This window comes from Dama dama, chromosome 20, assembly GCF_033118175.1.
Source record: "Dama dama isolate Ldn47 chromosome 20, ASM3311817v1, whole genome shotgun sequence".
NCBI classification, from domain to species: domain Eukaryota; kingdom Metazoa; phylum Chordata; class Mammalia; order Artiodactyla; family Cervidae; genus Dama; species Dama dama.
The window spans coordinates 28,297,917-28,317,396 of record NC_083700.1 but is presented as its reverse complement, the minus strand read 5'-3'; the positions used below and the strand labels follow the sequence as shown (position 1 = coordinate 28,317,396).

Sequence of the window (19,480 nt, the reverse complement as noted above, 5' to 3'; positions counted from 1 at the left end):
TCATGGTGCTTTAGAAAGTGGAATGACCGAACAGATATTTTGCAGAAGAGGAAACTATAATAGTCAACACATAAAAAGATGTCTACCTTCAGAGGTCATCTGGGACAGGCATATTAAAATAACTATAAAATATGATTTCACATTTATCAGGTTAGCAAATATTTAATAATCTAACAATACAAGTGTGATGAAAATGAGAAGTAGAAAGTATCCCACTTAGAGAACAATTTGGCTCTGTTTAGTAAAATTACAACCAGCGTTGGACTCCTTGGTATATGTGTGATAATATCTCTTGAGCTTGTGCATTAGCAGATATGTGTAGGATGTTTATTGCAGCACTGTTTGTAATGATAAAAACTAGTAACCACCTAAGTGATTGGTGGCTCAGAGGGTAAAGCATCTGCCTGCAATGCGGGAGACCTGGGTTCAATCCCTTGGTCGGGAAGATCCCCTGGAGAAGGAAATGGCAACCCACTCCAGTATTCTTGCCTGGAGAATCCCATGGATGTAGGAGCCTGGTAGGCTATAGCCCACAGGGTCTCAAAGAGTTGGACACGACTGAGCGACTTCACTTTCTTTCTTTTCTTTCTAAATGATTCCACAAAAGGAACTGGATAATTAAAATGTGATATAAATTTGATAGAATATAACAGTTAAAATGAACACACTAGGTCTACACATGGCCACATGGATGAATCTTTTATTTATTTGTTTTTTTGGATGAATCTTTTAAAGCACAATGTGAAATGAAAAAAAAAAAAAAAAAACCAGTGTGATATATACAATGTGAAACATACTATCATAACAAATTTTTAAAAATTAGGAAACAATACTCTATGTGGCTTATGAATGTATATGAACAATGTAGAAGCATAAACATGAAGTAGAAAGATCAACACACAATTCCTTCCCTCTTGGGATGGAAGGGAGGGGATGTGAGAAGGGATGGATACAAAGGAGATTTCCTCTGTATCTGTAATATTGTATTATTAGAATCTAAGACAAATATGATAAATTGCCACTAGTTAATTGTGGTGGTGGGTTCATGAATCATTTTTATTTGTTCCACTTTTCTGTGTTAAAAATTTTTTTAAAAAATTAAAATGTAAAAGAAGATCTGCATATCTAGGAGAGGATGCTGCAATATGAGAATAACAATTCACTCTTTTATTGCTCTTCCTTTAACCCATTATGACTGTGAGTTGTGGTCATTTACTACTCAGGAGTGGGGCTTCGGGCTTCCCCTGTGGCTCAGTGGTAAAAGAGTCTGCCTGCAGTGCAGGAGACCAGAGTTCGATCCCTGAGTCAAGAAGATCCTTTGGAGGAGGGCATGGCAACCCACTCCAGTATTCTTACCTAGAGAATCCCATGGACAGAGGAACCTGGTGGGCTGCAGTCTGTGGGGTCACAAAAATAGTCTGATGTGACTAAAGCAACTGAGCAAGAAGTAAATACTCAGGAGGAAGAGTGGGTTTTGTTCAGGATGCTTTATTGAACTTTGTGTAGAACATCATCTCATGTAATGGCTCCTACCTGCTAGTATTTATCTTTATGTCCCTTCTCCCCAGGAGATTCATAGGAAGACTGCCTTTCCATGAGGTCACTGAGGTGGATAGCTTATGGTTCTAACCTCTCAGCCATAAGTGAGTGATACAGTCCACGTCATAAACCTTAGTGAAGACCTTGTTGGACTGCAATCACTAAGACCATCCCTTAGGCCCCAAGGAATTCTCACCACCCCCTGGTGTTCAGCCATGATGAGAACCTGTGGCATTAGTTAGAGCTTTTGTCAGGACTCCTGAGACATGGGACCATCTATCAGAGATCTCTGCTAGTCTGAGCCAGTTTTATGCCACACTTACCCTCAAATTTAGTTCTGTCTGCCTTGAGACAATGGCTGAGAGCTTGGATGATAATCTAGGGAACTTTGCCTGGTGTTCCTTCCATCAGTTTAGGTGAATGGGTGATGGTAGGTCAAGGAGACCATGGTTACTCTTGTCCCCGGTATGAGCTCAGAAAAACTTGTCTACAGACAGACACTGCCCCCTGGTGTAAAGCAGAGGAAGCTGCCGATTATCAGACCCTCCTGTTTCCATTTGGGGAGGATATGGAGATACCAGGAGGCCTCCAGAAGGTGTGAAAGTGAAAGTCGCTCAACTGTGTCCACTCTTTGCTACCCCATGGACTATAAAGTCCATGGAATTCTCCAGACCAGAATACTGGTGTGGTCAGCCTTTCCTTTCTCCAGGGTATCTTCCCAATCCAGGGATCGAAACCAGGTCTCCTGCATTGCAGGCGGATTCTTTACCAGCTGAGACACAAGGGAAGCCCAAGAATACTGGAGTGGGTAGCCTATCCCTTCTCCAGGGGAACTTCCCAAGGGAGCTCCTTAGAGCCTGGAGCATCTCAAGAGCTAGGATGCGCCTTGGGAAGCAACTGACATCATTGTAGCACCCAAGCCCCCAGCAGCTTGCTGGCCAGGGCTACTTGCAGCTGATTGATGGACGCCCTGAGAGAAGGTGTTACACTCTAAGACAGCACGGAAAAGTCATTTAATATATGAAGCCAGGCAATGTGAATATGATAGTATAAACACTAGACTTGAAGGCTGTGACACTGCTGAGAGGTGGCTGAGTCAACTCACGCCGTTGACCCCTCAGCTTTCCTTGTGCTCTTGGAAATGGCTGGGTCATGAAAGTTTAATTCATTTGTTTTGCAAGGTCAGAATCTCTTAAAATTGCCCTGTGCCCGTCAATTAGTTGGCTTTGTGTTAGTGTTGACTTTGGGATTGTCAGATACTGGCTTGATTCATCCCCACAGCTAGAGGCTGCTTTAGAAGAAGTGAAGTGAAGTAGTTTAGTCGTGTCCGACTCTTTGCGACCCCGTGGACTGTAGCCCACCAGGCTCCTCCGCCCATGGGACTCTCCAGGCAAGAATACCTGAGTGGGTTGCCATTTCCTTCTCCAGCCTTAGAAGAAGGAGCCATCAAATCCAAAGACACACACAGCTCAGAAATCTCCTTTCTCATTTCCTTGACCAAACACTTAAGCAGAAACTAACGACTGCACTAATGGGAATTGTATGGTGCTCAACAAATAGTATATGGTGGCTGTAGAAAAAAGAGAAAATGTAGGAAAAAAATTACCAGAACTTCTGCCACCCAGAAGTAAAATATGCTTACCCTTTGGCATATAGATGAGCTCCCCTACTTTGTATTATATAAACATGTACATTTGTCTTTTGTGCAAAAATTTTTATTTGGACCTGATTTCATCTCTCAATGTTGTGAATATCTTGCTGCACTCACAGATGAACAACCCCATATTTTTTAATGGCTTCAGCATGGTGTCCCAATGTGTTGCCATGTCATAATTTGCTTATTCGGTTCTCTTTTGTTGCAAATGTAGATTGGTTGGTTTCCTTTTTCAGTGTTCTGGAACTCATGACTTTTGGGTCATCCTTTGTCTTAGGCCTTCACTTCTTCCAGTCAGTTTTACCACTCTTTTTAAGCCCAAATTTCTGATGATTTGGTTCCTCTCATTTCCCCCAGATGTTCTTTGTCTCAGCTTGATGGATGAGATGGAGGTTACGGGTGTAAACTTCCTAAACATCCTTTCCTTTAACTTCAGAATTAATTTTTTTTCTTGTCTATGTTTTTTATTCTTGTCTATGTTTCTCCACAGTGTCCAAGAGGGAAACATACCTCTGCCTTCTTTTCAGGGATATCCTCTCACTTCTGTTCTTGATTCTGTATTACTCTACATCAGTTATTTTTTTTAGCATAGAATTATGTAGACTTTATTTTTTAGAGAAGTGTTAGGTTCACAGCAAAGTTGAGCAGAAGGTACAAAGGTTTCCCCTGTATCTCCAGGCAAGAATACTGGAGTGGGTTGCCATAGACATTCCCTTCTCTAGGGGTCTTCCCAACCCAGGGATTGAACTCAGGTCTCCTGTACTGCGGGCAGATTCCTTACAGTCTGAGCCACAAGGGAAGACCTGAACATATACAGCCTTCTCCATTATCAGCATCCCCCATCAGAGTGGTACATTTGTTACAACTGCTGAAACTAAACTGATACATCCTCACCCAGTGTTTCCAGTTTACTTTAGGTTTCCCTCTTGGTGTTGTACATTCTATGAGCTTGGACAAATTTATAGTGACATGTATCTACTATTATAGTATCATATTTAGTCTTTCTACTGCCTTAAAAATCCTTTGTGCTCTGCCTATTTCTCCTTCCTAAGACCTGGCAACCACTGTATCATTTATTTCTGATCTTCCAGCTTTCTGCCTTCTCTGACATCCCAAGGAATGGACTGCATGGTAGATTTAGGTGGTATATGGAAATATTATTAAATAGCATTAACGCATAAAATAAGAGGGTTACTCCCTTTTGAATCCTTGAATCCTTTTGTTTAAGAATAAAGTGGTAGCACTTCTCAAAACATTAGCAAATACCTCTTTTAACAAAGGGACTGAACCAGAATTAAGAAACGTTCAGACTTTGTATAAAAACATTACCTAGTTAGGATTGTAGAGCATTATTCTGTTTTTATTGCATTTATTATTCATTTTCTTTTTTTGTTTTTGGCTATGCCATGTGGCTTGCAGGATCTCAGTTTCCCATCAGGTATTGAACCCAGGCCACAGCAGTGAAAGCCTAGGTTTCACTTAGCCACTAGGCAACCTGGGAACTCTCCTATTACTCATTTTTTGTAAAAAAAAAAAAAAAAAAAATTTTTAAAATTATGAAACATTTCAAATGGAATACAGAGAATAATATCACGAACACACGTATACTTACTTCCAGGTTTAGTAAATGCCTATATTTTGCCATGTTTGTCTAAGGTTGTGTTGGTCATAGTTCAACCAGAGAAACAGGAAACAGAACTCCTAAATAGGGATATATGTTTGTATATATGCGTGTATCTGTGTTGTATATATGTATACGATTATATATGTATCAGTGAATAATTCGTTCTGAGGATTTGACTGTATACCATTGTGGGAGCTGATTTGGCAGTCTCTGTAAGGCTGTTGTCTCTGCGTTTGAAGCTGGAGCTTGAAGTCTGCAGGGAAGGCAGCCTGGAGCCCATCAGAATTGATTGGAATCAGTGTCATTCTCACGGCCTGCAACCTTGATGAAGCAAATGCTATCATGGAACGAAACACACGTCTGGCCCAGGAATCAGAGCAGCTGAAGGAGGGTCCAGGGGAGTATAGATCAGAAGCAGGTCCAGATGAGGCAAACAAAGACGTGACAGTGGATGTGAGGCACAAAAGCACTGACCCCAACCTTCTGAGCCTGAAAACCAATGGCTGCTCCTTTGCCTTCACCCCTCCCTGCCAACACTTGCCCCCAAATATCTCTTGTGTCCTACCTTAAATAAAAATATACTAGTTAACACTTACATTGTAACAGGGTGTTTATAGTTGTGTCTGGATGGTTATATTTGTATTGATATGCAATTTTATTTCTCTGTGAGTTTACTTAAGTTGAAAAATTTGAGTCACTTTAAAAGCAGACCCTTAAGTAAATAATAAAAAACAGAAATGGTCATGTAGCACTCTTGCAGCTGGGGTTCCTCAGATGACTGAAGTTTGGCAAAAGCTGAACCTGCCCTGTACTACTTCTTCAAAGAACACTAAAAATATGTTCTTTATTTTCCTGGCTCTGATTGGACTTCTTCTTTGGCTTAAGAATTCTTTCCCTGATTTCTAAACAGTAATTTTATTTTTCATTTTGGCTGTGCTGGGTCCTCACTGCTGCTCGGGCTCTTCTCTAGTTTCGGCATGTGGGCTTATGAGTTGTCGCTCCCAGGCTCTGGAGCGCAGGCTCAGGAGCTGTGGCCCTTGGTCTCAGCTGCTCTGAGGCATGTCGGATCTTCCGGGATCAAGGATAGAACCTGTGTCTCCTGCATTGGCAGGTGGATTCTCTACCACTGAGCCACCAGGGAATCCTTCTTCCTTGATTTTTGTTTTGACTAAACCCCTCCCAGTCTTTCCCTGCCTAGCTCAGATGTCACATTTGCAACCTTTCTCTTATTCCCTGAGTTAGAATTCACATCTGCTTTCTTTGTGCTCTCATTAATTTCATTTCTACTCTAGCTAATAGAGCATTTGCTAGATGTGCCTTGTATTTATATTTTTGGGCATGTTTGTTGTCCTCACCTGAATGTATGTGCTCAGAAGAAAACAACTGTTTCTTATTCATCATTGTGATCACCCAAGGCTCATGGTACACTGTGTTGCGAAGTGTTGGTGCTCACTAACATTCTTTTAAAAAGTAAACTAAAGTAACAGAAGGGAGTTGGTCAGGTGGTGGCATTTCCATTTAATTTGGGAGATTGAGAGTCAAGCAGATGCATATCAAATATGTGTCCAAAATCTTAATTAGTGGCTGGTCTCAGAATTACTGGTTTTTAACCCACTGTCATTTTCTATGCCACATTATGCAAGGATTTCATTAACAAAATATATCTTAGACTGTTACACACACAGTAGTGTGTTGGTTTTTGTTTTCTTTTTTTTTGTGTGTTGGTTTTCTTAAAAGGATATAGAAGTACAAGTCAGGGTTCCTTTTCTTCAGAAGATGATCAATCATTAGCAAAGGGAAATGTAACTATCTATACTGTTTTTAAATAATGATGCAAAATAATATTTTCCCAGTAACTAATAGAGCCATTGAATGCTTTAGACATTAAAAAAAGAAGGGGACATATGTATACCTGTGACTAATTCACATTGATGTTTGGCAGAAAACAACACAATTCTATAAAGCAATTATCCTTCAATTAAAAAATAAATTAATTTAAAAAAAAGACATCTGTGTGGTCCAGAGTGATTTGTTGAAACTTCAGAGGAAGGACTGAGCTCAAGCTAAACTTTGAAGGTTGGGTTTAGAGAGAAGCAGGAAGGTCATTACAGGTGGGAAGACATAGCATTGGAGAAAGTATAGAAGAGGGCATACCGTAGACCCTAGACCCCTAGACCACTTACACAAGGTGTGGCCCAAGCCATCCACAGTGACGTCACCAGAGCTTGTAAGAAAAACAGAATCTCAGGTCCTTTCCTGGCCTACAGAATCAGTCTCTGCAAGGTAGAGTTTGGGAGGCTCTGATAGGTGCTATTTGGATGGAGCTATATGATTTACTCTACATTGTTGGCTAAAGAAATATCCCCTTTGACCTTCAGAATAGGCTAGCTAGATATGAATGAGTTAGATAAAGATGTACTGCCAGTGTCCAGTCTTACCAGAAGGAAACATGAAGTTTAGAAAGGTTTTGATTTGCTGGAAGTTTACGAGAGCTGCAGTTCAGACTCAAGTGTACAGATTCCATATACTTTTCACAGCACACCATGAAAAGTCCTGTTTGGGGAATTCAACAGGCTAGTTCAGAAAGCTCGAATGTGGGTAAGGTAGCAATTGTGCAAAGTGGTGGAGATCTGGATGCTCGGACATCTATTATTTATCCATTAATATGATTTAACCAGAAGAGTTTCATGAAGACTGTGTCAAGGAGACCAGTCTGATGGCATTATGTAGATAAGCGTTGGGGAAGAAATGGGACTTAGAGACACCAGTTATTTAGAGGATAATTAAAATTTTTAAACACAAAAAATAGTGTCAGTGGGACTTCCCTAGTGGTGTAGTGGTTAAGAATCTGCCTGCCATTGTAGGGGACACAGGTTCCACCCCTGGCACGGGAGGACCCCATATTCCTCAGGGCAGCTAAACAGGTGCACCACGACTCCTGAGCCCGAGCTCTAGAGCCCACACTCTGCAGCAAGAGAAGCCCCCGTAATGAGAAGCACTCATGCAGCAATGAAGACCCAGTGCTGCCAAAAAATAAAATAAACATTTTAAAAAATAGTATTAGGAAATTCCCTGGTGGTCCATTGTTTATGACTCTCTGCTTCCAGTGCAGGGGGTACTGTTTTGATCCTTGGTTGGGGAACTAAGATCCCACAAAGCTGTGTGGTGTGACCAAAAAAAGTATTATCAGTAAGCCACCCCACAGATGTTTATTGAACACCTACTTTGTGCTGGGCCATGGGCATTTAGTGCTGCCTTCGTGATGTGGTCATGCTCGTATAATGCTTTTGGTGGAGTCAATTAGATAACTGAGTACTAAGTGCATAAAATATTAACAGTGATGACCACCATGAAGTCACCTTTGTTTCCCCTCTCCCAACTTTTTCTCTGAAAAAAGTTCTGGCCTCAAAGTTGGGTGGCTCCCAGTCTCATCCTGGTTTTGCCATTAGTGTGTTACATAATCGTCCTGTGGCTCATCTTTCCTACTTAGAACATAAACATCACATTTACCATGACATCACAGCACAAGATATTGTGATGAGATAATTTATGGGAGACATTTTTTGTTTCCTGAGCATGATAAAAGCTTATAATGCTGTTAGTATAAAATTACTTCTAAAACGTTCACTTTTTGAAACTTTTAAAATTTCAATTCCCCCAGTGCATCTTAGTCACTTTTCTAATTATAATTATACTGAGAGGGAAACAACAATCCCGCCATCTGTGGCACTTGTTTTCCTTCCCTGGAGGTAGCACTAGTGAGGATAATGATTTATTTGAGATGTTGTTAGTCCCACTCCGAGGGAGAGTGGATGGTGGTTTTTCATCATGGCCTTAAGGCCCATCTGTAGATGGGTGTGATTCTCTAGACAAGGCTATATGGTGAATGTGTACCGTGTCACAGCAGAGGGAAGACAGGAGAGTGTTTGTCCCCTGGGGAAGAAGCAGGATGAGAGCTCTGGGACACTGTCACAGCTGAAGAAGGCAAACCGAGGAAAACCACTCTGTGTTCTTGTGTAGGTGGCACATCCCTCTGAATAGCTAAGGGCTAAACCATCGTTGACTTCATAGGACCATGTGTCCCATGTCTGTGGCTCTCGTGTAAAGGACCTAACAGTAATCTACATGCAGAGTTTAGGCATCTCCACTTTTACCTAATCCTTGTATCCCTGTCACCTTTCATAGTTAGCATGCATCATGCAGTGTCGTAGCTGCCAGGCTACTCGGTCTCTTTTACTCAGCAAAGCCAGGTGGCCATCTGTGTCAAAGACAGAAAGGCTGATACCGTGTTATACGTAAGTATAGCGCAGTGAAGCAAATGATACGGGTTCTAAGAAGGGCCTAGATGCATCTTTAGCGGGTGAGCAGAAGCAGGAGGGGGCTTCTGGAGGAACTGGAGCGAAGACAAGGTGGTAGGAGGTGGGGTGGAGGAAGTGGCACCGAAGGAAGAGCTGCGTGTTTCTGACCCTCTGGTGACACAGAGCCGTGGCCCTGTGTGTTCCCTGAGGGATGTGTGTGTGCGCGTGTGGGGGTGACGAAAACATTGTGGAGTGGTAGAAGGAGGGCAGAGAAAGTGAGAAAGGGGGAAGTATTTCATCAACCTGCAGAATGATAAGAATGATACAGACAATACCAGTTAACCAGGTTTTACTGCCCCCTGTGTTACATCCCTGTGTTACGTATCCGCTGTACCTCTTTTGTTTTTTAACTCTTTTCTGCACATTGTAGTTTTTTCCAGGAATGATAGCCTCCACAGTGAAATATGCCTCAGATTAGAGGACCCTTTGGAGGATTTCCTCCTTTACCTGGAACATTACTTATCCTAGAATAATCTGGATAAAAATAAGATGCATTAATGTATTTTCAACAAGCACTTAGAATGGTGCCTGTTATATAGTTAGAGAAGTGCTTGCTGCTATTATTAGTGTTCCCATTCTGGTCATTCATTCATCCATTGACTTGTTGAATGTGTGATATCATCTATTTGGGCCCTTAGTTTCTTGCTTCAGGAGCCTGAAGGTGAATCTGATGTAGACCCTGCCCTCAGAGAGTGTATTTCAATAGAAAAAACTAAAGCAAATACATAAATATATAGTGCAGTGAAGAAAATGATATGGGTTCTAAGAAAGGTCTGGATTGAGTTTTCAGGGTGAGTGGAAGCAGGAGAAGGCTTCTAGGGGATTGGAGGAAAGGTGGTAGGAGGTGGGGTGGAGGAGGGGTATCTGAGTTACATCTCAGAGGTGGGGAAAGATTCAGACATTGACAGCAGGAGAAACTGCTTTCCAGGAAAAGTCATTGGTACAAATCAAAGCAGAAAAGAGCATATTTAGAGAGAAAATACCATTAGTTAGCTTTGCTGGATTGGAGGCTGTGCATTACCAGAACATGTGTTTTGCCTCATCTCCTGAGTTCCCTTTGCTGTATTTTTTTCATTTCTTTACCCATGAATTAAGTTTCAGCAGGTTGTAATCAGGAAGGGCGGTTACTAAAACGGGTGCAAGTGGCTTTGTAATTATAGCTGCTGCTAAATGCGTAATCTGTCTGTTCTTGCAATTATTAAGGTTTTCATTTTTGTAAGCTGATTGCCTCCTGTTCTGAAAACTTCCTTAATAATGTGCAAATAGGGGCCAAGAAGCAATATAAGTCTAGAAACGTGTTTTCCTTTGCATTTACAGTAAATCACACACAGACTGACCTGTGGCGGCTTTGTGCATCTCCAGAGGCCCACAGTCGTTGGACTCATGATAGGTTGGGACTGCTTGCATCCTCGCTGCCTTGGCAGACAGGGGAAAAACCACATCTTGGGTTTTAGCTTTCTGTTATGGCACACACAATGTCATGACTTCTTTTCTCTTTCCTTGACAGTAATTCCATCATCTGCTTGTGATAAATTACTCTGCCTTTGGTGCTTCAGCTTATCCACTTAACAGCTGAATATGCCCCTCCAGAATGGTGTGGAAGGAGCTGGGAGTTCCCTGGCAGTGGAGATAAATCTGTGAGCAAGTCTCTCCACCTTTTTATGCCTTGGTCAACTCATCCATCCAGTTAGGTGTTACTGTGTACTATACAGAAATCACACGCTTTTGTTTTTTAAACACTTAATCTGTTTAAAGGTATTTTAACACTTTAAGTTCTAAGTTAATAGCAGTAATTTTTTAGCTTAAACTTTTTTTTAAGTAGTGATAATTACTACTTATTCTAGTAGTATTCTACTAGAATAAGATTGTTTCACAATGGAACAGACTTCCTCTATTTTCCTAATAAAATTTAAACTTGAAACAATCATCACGAGAGTAATATAAAATGGATCTATAGTAAGTCATCTAGAGAAGGAGAAATATAAGACAATCCTTATATGCAGAATTTGAGAAGAAATGATACAAATGAGCTTATTTACAAAACAGAAAGAGACTCATAGAGAATGAACTTATGGTTGCCACGGGGAAGGACTGGGGGGAAGGAACAGGGAGTTTGGGATGGACATGTACATGCTGCGATATTTAAAATGGGTAACTAACAAGGTCCTACTGTATAGCACAGGAACTCTGCTCCATGTTATGCGGTCTCCTGGATAGGGGGACGTTTGGGGGATAATGGATAGATGAATATGTATGACTGCGTCTCATCCCTGTCCACCTGAAATTATTACAACACTGTTAATCAGTTATACTCCAATATAAAATAAAAAGTTGTTAAATGGAAAAAAAAATGGATCTATAGCATAAAAAGATTGCACAGGGCTCAACAGCTTACAGACCCGATATGGCTTTCTGAATAGCCATAAAGCCCAAAACATTCAGTGACAAATCTCATATATGCTCAGTAAATAATCACTGATTGAAGGAATGAAATATTTTTTCTTTAGAGGGAAGCTATGTTTAGATTAAACAACAATTACAGCTAAAAGCCTGGGTGAGTACCTAGGATTTTGAGTTGTTTACATCTTGTAAGTTGTGTAGGATACTTTAGTACCTACTCAAGTGCATATAATGCTTCCCTGCTTTAATCGAGCATGTGTCCTTCTCCCCCATGTGTGTGTATGTGTAAACACACACACACAGACAATGGCTTATGGTGAACGGTGATCAGTGCTGCCGGATTCGTGGTCTCCCAAGGAGAAGATTTAACGCCGGGACCAAAGGCAGTCTCAATCACTCAGAGCTTTGTGCAGATTTTATTAAAGTAACAGGGATAGAGAAAGATTCCAGTAAGAGGTCCTGGAAGTGGGCAGGAGAGGACCCGCCTCACTAGTTTAAGTGGAGCCTTCTGTACTGTTCTGGTAGCTGCTGAGAATAGGAAAAAAGTACCTTAAGGCTGTGAAAATTTTGCCCAGACCTTCTCTCATAGCGTACATCCAAAGCTCAAAAAAAGGCATGTCCTTGAACAAGAGATACTGCTGCCCATGAGGCCTACTTGTCTAAGGCAAAAGAATGTTTGCGTCCTCCTTAAAGGGGCCTTAGACTTGGACTTCTTATCAACCTGCCTGAGTTAACTCTCTCGTGTATATATGAGATCCGCCTGGAGCCACTGTGTGGTCTTTTTGATTTATATATATGTACACACACATACAGTTTTTGGAAACATTAACTATGCCACAACATGTTTTCTTGTTTAGATCATGAATCCAAGACCAGGACACTCCTGTGCCCTGGTAACTGCTTATCTGGACTAATGTGTGGTGTTGAGGAGAAAATAACTAGAATGTTAGTCTAAGTCAGAGCAGGTAATATCCCTCCTCCCCTCCTCCCTGTGAGTGTGGAACCATTCTATGCTGTGTCCTCACATCTGATGTGTCTCAAATGCAGAAAAAAAAACCCTTGGAGGAAGTACAGGGTGCTTTACAGATGTGATAGCTGACGGTTCCGTTTGTAGTAGATCAGGAAGCTTCCTTCCATTTTCTCCTTTCTTTCTAAAGTGTCTCATTTCTGTAGCTCCTATAGACACAGAAGCAAGACTGCTCATTCAAGGTTTGTAAGCTTGCTAATTGCATTTTCAGCCTAGATGGTTCTGTGTGTTTCCTCTTTCAGCTCTACGTGGCCACGGAAGCCATCCTCATTGCGCTGGTCGGGGCCACACCGTCGTACCACTGGGACCTGGCGGAGCTCCTGCCCAACCAGAGTCACAGCAACCAGTCGGCTGGTGAAGACCAGGCCCTTGGGGCCTGGCTCCTGACGGCCAACGGCAGCGAGATGCACAAGCATGTGCACTTCAGTAGCAGCTTTACCTCCATCGCCTCTGAGGTAACTGCAGGAGGTGGGAACAGGCCCTTGTGACCACTGAATGGTCCACCAGGAGCCACTGTGTGGTCTGGTTGATTTAAATTTTAGCCCATCTTCAAATCGCTTTTTAGTAAATTGGAGAGTTAAAGAACATCCTTTGAAAACACGTTCTTCTTCCTTCTTACTACAAATGGGGAAAGTGTGAGTCCTAACCAAACTAGTTAGATTAAGTAAGACATGAACAGAAGGGGCCTGCCAGGTGGCACTCGCTGGTGGTGAAGAACCCAGCTGCCAATGCAGGAGACATAAGAGATGTGGGTTTGATCCCTGGAGGAGGGCATGGCAGCCCACCCCGGTATGCTTGCCTGGAGAATCCCCATGGACAGAGGAGCCTGGCAGGCTACAGTCCATAGGGTCACAAAGAGTCGGATATGACTGAAGTGACTGAATACACACGCATGAACTCTAGAAGAACCCCATTTTGACTAGCGTGTCTTTTAAAAAATAGTGAATTAAAACTTTCATTTCTTTTTCTTACATCAACAAAAATCAACAGAGTAAAGAGAGAAGTGTAATGATTCACCTTTAATATAAACAGTTCATGTTTAAGTGCAGTCCTGTGTGTGGAACACCTGGGGCTCCTTGACTGTACAACAAACGAAAATAGATATGGTACCACCCAGTGTGGGCAGGAAGCCTTATCTTCAAGGGGATTTTGATAGCCAGGAGGTTCTGGTAACGAAAGTGCCGTCTGGGCCAGCCTGAGGTAAATAAGCTGAGTCTACATAGTTGGGTGAGGGCTTCCCTGGTGGCGCTAAGTGGTAAAGAATCACCCAGCCAATGCAGGAGATGCAAGAGATATGGAGAAGGAAATGACAGCCCACTCTAGTATTCTTGCCTGGAGAATCCCCATGGACAGAGGAGCCTGGTGGGATTCAGTCCATGAGGCGCGAAGAGTCGGACATGCCTGAGCAACTGAGCCCACAGTCTGGTGCAGAGAAACTTTGGAATAAGAGGGGCAGGGCCTGGACACAGCTGGTTGTTAAAATGTTGAAATCCTCAGTGTCCTTTGCCTGGTCCCACAAGCTATCCATTTGCCTACTGACACTCTGGCCCAGTGGGGTGTTCATGACAACAGTCCAGCACCCCTTATCCCAAAACCTCCAGTGGTTCTCCCACCACACACAGTGAAACCTTATATGTTGCATTCAGGGCCTTTAACCTCCCCAGCTTAATGCTGAGTATACTTTCCGGCCACATTCTGTATTTCCCTCCGCCTCCCCTGCTTGTCACACATGCCCCAAGCTCTCAGACTGCACCTCTTACCTTGGTTAGGACAACCCCGCCATTCACTTGCTCCTCTGCCTGGTGACATCTTGACTTACCCTCTCCCGCTCACATGCCATCACCTTCCCTGGTAAGTCTTTTCTGACCAACTGCTCAGAAGTAAATGCATTTTTGTTTTCTGTTCCAGTAACATTTTGTTTGCACTTACGTGACACACTCTAGTTTATGGTTCAACTCTATATTTTTAAGTCCTCTGAGCTCAGAAGCCTTATTTTGGTCACCTTTGTGTCTCCATGGCTTACTCGCCACCACAGCAATGACTGCCATCACCACGCATATCACCACTACTCACCTATAACAATAGCAAGTAGCCTTGTGCAGTGACAACAATGGGCCAGGCATAGTAACATTTTACAGCCCTTGTTTCATCTAACTCTCAGTTTATGAAGTAAGCATTATTTCCCCCATTTTATAGGTGAAGAAATTGAGACATCTTGAGGTCAGCTAGTAAGGGCAGAGCTAGGATTTTAACCCAAATTTGTCTTAACCCAGAAGCCTATGCTCTTAATATTGTGCTTTTTAGGGGCCTGTCCAATCTAAATCACTGCAGATGGTGACTGCAGCCGTGAAATTAAAAGACGCTTTCTCCTTGGAAGAAAAGTTATGACCAACCTAGACTGCATATTAAAAAGCAGAGACATTACTTTGCCAATAAAGATCCAGCTAGTCAAAGCTATGGTTTTTCCAGTAGTCATGTATGGATGTGAGAGTTGGACTATAAAGAAAGCTGAGCGCTGAAGAACCGATGCTTTTGAATTGTGTTGTTGAAGCAGACTCTTGAGAGTCCCTTGGACTGCAAGGAGATCCAACCAGTCCATCGTAAAGGAAATCAGTCCTGAATATTCATTGGAAGGACTGATACTGAAGCTGAAAATCCAATACTTTGGCCACCTGATGTGAAGAGCTGACTCATTTGAAAAGACCCTGATGCTGGGCAAGATTGAAGGTGGGAGGAGAGGGGGATCACAGAGGATAAGATGGTTGGATGGCATCACTGATCCGATGGACATGGGTTTGAGCAAGCTCCGGGAGTTGGTGATGGACAGGGAAGCTTGGTGTGCTGTGGTCCATGGGATCGCAAAGAGCCAGACACGACTGACTGACTAAACTGACTGATCCAATCTAAATTAGTATCCACATCTTACTTCTTTTTGATTGGTTAACAAAAGCTGAAGGACTTTAAAATTATTTTATTTGGAAATAATTTCAAAATGACAGAAATTGCAAGAATAGTTTAAAGACTACTCTTATATCCTTTAGTTTCCTCTGTTGTTAGTTGGTGTTGATAGCACCAATTTTACCTCATTGGTGCTATCTGCTTTTCTTAATTTTTAAAAGCTACTTGAAAGCTGCATGCATTGGTGTTTTTTTACAACCAAATGCTTCAGTATGTGGGCTTCCCAGGTGGCTCAGTGATGAAGAATCTGTCAGCCAGTGCAGGAGACACAGGTTCAATCCCTGGAGAGGGAAATGACAACCCCCTCCAGTATTCTTGCCTGGAAAATCCCTTGGACAGAGGAGCCTGGTGGGCTTCAGTCCACGGGGTCATACAGGAGTCGGATATCGGATACAACTTAGCAATTAAACAACAACTTCAGTGTGTATTTCCTAAAAATAAGGACATTCTCTTTCAAAGCTGTAGTACACTTATCAACTTCAAGAAGTTTAACATAGACGCTGATGTTTTATCAAATCTACTATCTAGACGCTGATGTTTTATCAAATCTGCTATCCATCCCCAGTTTTCCCACTTGACCCAGTAATATCCTTGATAGTACTAGTTTTCCCCTCTTCCACTGAATTCATTTTAGGATCACATACTACATTTAGTTGTCATAGCTGTTTAGTATCTTTTTATCTTCAGCCCTTCTTTCAGTTTTATGATATTGATACTTTTGAAGAATACATGATACCTTCCTTTTAAATAGTTAGAGTGTTCTTCATTTTCAAACTGTCTGATGATTCCTCATTCAGGGTGTGCATCCACAGTTAGAAAAGCACATAAGTAATGTTGTGTCCACAGGGGATCACATATAGAGATACACAAGATTCATCTGCCCTTTTGGGGTGATGTTAAGTTTGACCATCCATGCCAGATATTACCTGATTTCTCCCCTGTACAGTTACTGTTTTTTTGTTTTGTTTTGTTTTTAATTTCAAGAAGTAAGCAATCTATGAGGAGTTGAGTCACTAAGATTACGCTAATTTACTATTGTGTATCAGAACCCCCTCCATCCAATTTAGCCTCCGTTGATCAAGCTTCATAAACCAAGCTAGACTGTGATGGTTACAAAATGATAAATTCTTAACTCTAGTGCTTCTTCCATCTTTGCCATTTGGTTTTTTGTTTTTTTTTAATTGAGGTACAGTTGACATTTAACATTATATTAGTTTCAAGTATACAACATAATGATTCACTATTTCTATCATTGTGAGATCACCATAAATCTAGTTAACATTCCTCACCATACATGGTTACAGAAAATTTTTTTTTTCTTGTGATGAGAATTTTTAAGATCTATTCTCTTTGGAACTTTCAAATGCATAATAGGGTATTAACTGTGATCACCATGCTATATGTAACATCATTGTGACATATTTATTTTATAATCAGAAGCTTATACCTTGACCCCTTCTCTCATTTCATGTGTCCCCTCACCTCCCACCTCTGGCAACCACCAGTCTCTTCTCTGTATCTAGGAGCTTGGGTTTGTTTCTTGTTTTTCATCTTTTTGGATTCTACTGTAAATAAGAGCCATTCTCTTCTTCCTTGTCCATCTGTCTGCTTGTCTATCTCCATTTCTCTCTTTCTCTCTCTATCATTAGTATATACTAATGGCTTCCTGAAAGAAAGGGAAAGTGATAGTCACTCAGTCATGTCTAACTCTTTGCAATCCCATGGAGTCTTTTCAACTATTTATAATTTATTATAGCCTTCAATTATTTTGGTGCTCAAATTATTCCCAGTTTACCAGTAGGAACCTCTTTGAGTTGGCTCTTTAGTAATTACAATTTTTGTTTTGAGATAACTGTAGATTTACATGAAGTTGCAGTAAATAATATGGAGAAATTCCATGAATGCTTTACCCAGTTTTTCTCAATGGTAGCATCTTTTAAAATCATAATATAATATCACAACCAGGATAATGATGTTGATATGGCTAAGACACAGAACATGTCTATCACTGCAAGAGTCTGTTGCCATGTATATTTATATATAGACATACCCACTTTCCGCCCTCCCAAACGCTATCCAATTTCCCTGGTAACCACTGATCTATTCTCCTATACTTTAATGTCCTCATTTCAAGAATATTATAAAAATGCAATCATGCATGTGGCCTTTTAGGATTGGCTGTTTTTCACTCAGCTTACTTCTCTGCAGACTCACTAGGTTTAGTTATATTACTTTAGTTATATGATAAGTCTTTTATGCAGATAGATTGGTTTCCTCTCACTTTATTCTTTTTCAAGATTGCTTTAGCTATTTTAGTTCCTTTGGCTTTCCATGTAAATTGTAGGATAACTTTTTTTCTGTATCTGCAGAAAATCTTGCAATTTTGATAGGAGCTGCATAAAACCTGTATATCAGTTTGAGGAGAAATGGCATCTTTACTCTGTTACATCTTCCAGTATATGAACACTGTATGTATTATTTAGGGATTCTTTGATTTCAGTGTTTCGTAGACTTTAGCTTTTAAGTCCTGTACATGTTTTGTTAGATTTATCCTAAATGCTTCTTTTTTTGTTGTTGAGCGATTGTAAGTGGTATTGTATATTAAATTTTGGTGTTCGTGTGTTCATTGCTGGTTTGTAGAAATACAGTTGATTTTTGCATGTTTAACTTCTATGTAGTTATGAACTCATTAATTCTAGGAATATTTTGAAGATTCTTTGGAAATTTCTAGATAATTTTATAAAAAATAAGGACAGTTTTATTTTTCCCTTTGTAGGCGGCATGGCTTTTGTGTTTTGTTTTGCTGCTTTATCGCTCTGCCAGAACTTCTAGCACTCTGTTGGATATATGGCATCCGTGCATTGTTCCCAGTCTTTCAGGGAGGCTGCAGCCTTTTACCATTAAGCTTAATGTTAGCTGTTCATGTTTGTAGATATTTTTTGTTATGTTGAAACCCCTTCACTCCAATATTATATTAGTTTTTATCATGAACATGTATTGAATTTTGTCAAGTATACCACTTTGTAATATTCTACATAAGTTATGGTGATCATGTGGTTTTCCTTCTTCACCTTGTAACGTGGTGGGTTGCACTGTTTGATTTTCAAATACTGAACCAGCCTTACATCTCTGCGTGGTAGGTACTTCTTTTTGTGTATTGCTGAGTTTTAACTGCTAGTAATTTGTTAAGGATTTTTGCTTCTGTATTCATTAGGGATATTGGTCTCTAGCTTTCTCTTGTTTTATACTTTGTCTGGTGTTGCTATCAGGATAATACAAGCTTCATAAAATGAATTGAAACACATTCTCACCTTTTTTGTTTTCTGGAAGTGAGTGTGTAGAATTAGTGGTAGTCCTTAAAGCATTCGGAAGAATTCTTCAGTGAAATTATCTGGGTATTTAGTTTTTTTTTGGGGGAGTTTTAAAATTATGAATTCAGTTTTCTCAAAAGATGTAAGACTAATTAAATGATCTACATTGTATTGTGAGTTGGGGCAGTCTGTGATTTTCAGAGAATTGATCCATTTCATCTAAGTTTTCAAATTTATGTGTATAGAGTTGTTCATTGTATTACTTTATTATCCTTTTGATGTCTGCAGAGTCTGAAATGATATCCTCTTTTGTTATAGTATTGGTAACAAAATACCAGTACTGGTGATTTCTGTCCTTTCTTAATTACTTGTCATGATAGGATTTTGTCAATTTTATTGATCTTTTTAAAGAACCAACATTTTGTTTTATTGATTATTTTTTTCTGTTTTCACTTTTATTAATGTATGTTCTTTTGTTTGCTTTGAGTTTCTCTTTTTTCGGTTCTAAAGGTGGTAGCCTATTGATGAGAGTCTTCCTCTTTGCAAATATAGGCAATTAGTAATGGAAATTTCCCTCTCAGGACTGCTTTAGCTATGCCCCACAAATTT

At 40.7% G+C, this 19,480-nt stretch overlaps 1 protein-coding gene across 8 annotated transcripts in view; it reads left to right on the top strand.

Annotated features, from left to right (window-relative positions):
* The window catches only part of SLC22A15 (solute carrier family 22 member 15), a 98,405-nt gene that overhangs the window by 4,403 nt on the left and 74,522 nt on the right, over positions 1-19,480 (top strand). For 6 of the 8 annotated variants that reach the window (XR_009689050.1, XR_009689051.1, XR_009689052.1 and 3 more), the window contains exon 2: positions 12,845-13,057. The exons of 1 other annotated variant lie outside the window; for it this stretch is intronic. Coding sequence is in view for 2 of the 7 variants with exons in the window: in XM_061121070.1 (XP_060977053.1) it covers positions 12,845-13,057 (213 nt within the window). In the remaining 5 variants the exon portion in view is untranslated. Of the gene's footprint in view, positions 1-12,844; positions 13,058-19,480 lie in introns of those variants that run through there. One more of the 8 variants, XM_061121072.1, reaches the window with a different exon arrangement.